At 37.3% G+C, this 3,239-nt stretch overlaps 1 protein-coding gene across 1 annotated transcript in view; it reads left to right on the top strand.

Annotated features, from left to right (window-relative positions):
- Positions 1–3,239, top strand: part of Herc1 (HECT and RLD domain containing E3 ubiquitin protein ligase family member 1) — a 160,319-nt gene that overhangs the window by 123,829 nt on the left and 33,251 nt on the right. Inside the window, 2 exon segments of the mRNA XM_029543584.1 lie at positions 1,057–1,257; positions 2,409–2,539. Of these exon segments, the coding sequence (XP_029399444.1) occupies positions 1,057–1,257; positions 2,409–2,539 (332 nt within the window).

Here is a 3,239-nt window from a genome sequence, read left to right on the forward strand (position 1 = left end):
TCTCTCTCTCTCTCTCTCTCTCTCTCTCTCTCTCTCTTCCTCCCCCTCTCTCTCTGTATGGAAGCTGGAGAACAACTTGACATTGGTTTTCTCCTACCATGTGGGTCTTAGGGATTGAATGTAGGTCATTAGGCTTAGCAGCAAGTGCCTTTACCCACAAAGCCCTTTATCAAATCTTATTGTATTTCTCTAGGGGATAAAAAAATATTGTTGTAATTATAGACTTACTAGTATTTGTTTACTTTTACATATTTAAGAAATGGCTGTTGTCATTCACATAATAAAGGAGTAGCTAGCTTGTCTTAGTTGTAGGTAAATTATTCATATCAAGTGGGGTTTCAATAGTTATTACAAGTCACTGAGCATAATGGCCCATGGAATTTCAGTACTTGGGGGTGGGGGCAGGAGAATTGCTTGAAGTTGGAGGTCATCCTGGACTACATTGTGATGCCTGTGTCAAAAACAAGTAAACTAAAAGGAGAAGTACCTTAGTGACATTGCCTTTAGCTTTCTCGCAGTGTCCTGGGAAAGAAACATGTGCCAATTTGCCAGCAATAGGAAAGCACTTAAGTGTTTGCCATTTGCTACTAAGTTTATTCCTTTATTCTGTCATCTGTAGAAGTTCTTTTTTCTGTAAGTAGTTAAAGATTGTTGACTTAAATGATATTCAAGACACGAATAAGATTTTTTTTCCACAGGCCTTTAGATTCATAGGGTGTTGTGAATTGGAGAGTGCATTAGCTATTAGCTAATATTTTTTCTTGTTCTTTTTTGAAATTTGTATTTATTCGTATTTTTGGAGACCTATATCTATATATATTTATTAAGAGATATATTTATCCCTCACTGAATCCCATACTAGCCAAAGATCGATTGATCGATCTATCTATCTATCTAATCTATCTTTATATGGCACGTGTTGACTAGAGTGGCCTTGAACTTACTGAGATCCACCCGCCTCTGCCTCTTGATTGCTGGAATTCAGGATGTGTACCACTACACCTGGCGCATGTTCCTTTTTAAGAGTACAATGGGTTACCATGTCTCCCTCTGTAGGAGGAAAAGGATTAGTAGATAGTCAGCCTCACTGGGTATCTGCCCTGGCTTGGCCAGAAGAAGGTCCAGCTACAGCCTGGTCAGGAGAGTCTCCGGAGTTATTGCTGGTGGGACGGATGGACGGATCTCTAGGACTCATTGAAGTTGTTGATGTGTCCACTATGCACCGCCGAGAACTGGAACACTGCTATCGAAAGGATGGTAAGACATTTTCCTAGTCGAGAAAGTAGACAAATAGACAACAAGGGTTTTGGTTAAATATAAATGCTGAGTGCATGTTACTTTGGGTTTGTTTTCTAACATTTCCACTATGTTTTTTATTTTAATTAGTAATTGAATTGAAATCTGTTTCTCTACCCCTTACTTTGTCTCTCTGCCAAAGGGAAATTTCATTTTGTTGCACCATATTAGCCATTCATCTTTTGTGTGAATGATTGAACATTTATAATAGCATACAAATATCCCTTAAAAGTTAGAGCAGTGGAATAGGGGAATCATTGGTAGAAACAAGTTGTTAACACCTGAGGAAACTTAAGGAAATAGGGGAAGGTGGAGAAGGTTGGACTCAGCAGACGACACAAAGTTTGCCTCTGTGTTTTCCTTACTGAGTACCTTTGAGTAAATACATGTCTTACTAGCAGTTTTTATTAGTTATTTTGAGGAAAACAAGTAATTCAGAGGTCACAGTACTGATTTGTATAATACTCTAATTGACTGGAGAATTGTTTGTCATGTTTTGGGTTTGGGTTTTTTTACAATCTATTTTTAAAAATTTGATAATAACTTCAGAGGGTTCAAAAGTTAAAACATTTTAAAAGGCATAGAAGGAAAATCTTCCTGTCTGCTACCCCCAAACCTCATCCTGCCCTCCAGGTACTATTTTCTACTTTTCAGCCTTACAGTATACAGAAAAGCAATGGTGATTAGAGGATAGAATCGACAGTCTTAAAAGCCCGTGAACATTGACTATGACATCAGAAGGAATCATCAAGATGATTTTTCAGTTTCATAGTAGATTCTTTCTCAAAAGAAGAACATGGTACAATGCCTTAATACCAACCAGATTGTTATTGTCTTTCTTTATTTCTAAAAAAAAAAAAAAAAAAAACCTCCTGGGAAAGAATGAAATGTTAGAAGTGAGGTCATTTCTTTTACTCATAACTAACATTTTCTCAAAGTGGGTTATATCAGCTCTATGCTACAGACTCTAATTGGTTAGCTGTGTAGAATTTTTCTTGCTGTGGTGGTCAAAGCACAGTTTTTTGGTTTGTTTGTTTTTTGTTCTCAAAGCATCTACCTAGGTGTCTAGATAGTGACAAACCCGTTCTTTTCTTGTGTTTTTATCATGGTAGTATCTGTCACCTGCATTGCTTGGTTCAGTGAAGACAGACCATTTGCAGTAGGATATTTTGATGGAAAATTGTTAATGGGAACAAAAGAACCACTTGAGAAAGGAGGCATTGTTCTTATTGATGCGCATAAGGTAAGACCATTTTCTCCATGCTTGCTTTTCTTTTTGTTTGTTTGGTTTTTTTGTGTGTTTTTAAATTGTGGTTTAGAAGTAGTATCCTCAACATTATTTTGCATTGCTCATGATTTAATATTCTATCACTACACAAAGTTTTTGTGGCTATATTTTCACATAAAAAAATGTTTTTCATTAAAAAAAAAACAAAAAAACTACCTAAGAAATGAAGACAGAAGAGTGAAATAGGAGTGCCCTGGGAATATCTCCTGCCCTATGTCTCCATTAGTGCCAGAACATCCACTGATGTTTTCAGTTCTGGTGTTTACAGGGCTACCCAGGCAAGTGACACAAATGCACGAAACCAGGACTTGGGAAGATGTGGAAGGAGGGTTATAAAAAAAAAAAAAAACAGAGATGGCTAGACAGACGGTTCAAAGTTTAAGAGCACTGGCTAGGCTCCCTTAGGACCCAGGTTCAGTTCCCAGTATTTATTATGGCAGTTCACAGCCATCTGTTACTCCAGTCCCAGCAGTTCTTGTGCCCTCTTCTGGCATCTACAAGCACCAGGCATGCACAGAGTGCACAGACATGCATGCAGGCAAAATACTCATTTGCACAAATTAAAATTATAAAAAAATTAAAGGCGGAAAAATACAGTTATCAAAACATTAAACATAAAGCACTCCCTACGTCGTGGTTTCTTTCTTTTTTTTTT

This window comes from Mus pahari, chromosome 10 (genome assembly GCF_900095145.1).
Source record: "Mus pahari chromosome 10, PAHARI_EIJ_v1.1, whole genome shotgun sequence".
In the NCBI taxonomy this organism is placed as follows: Eukaryota; Metazoa; Chordata; class Mammalia; order Rodentia; family Muridae; genus Mus; species Mus pahari.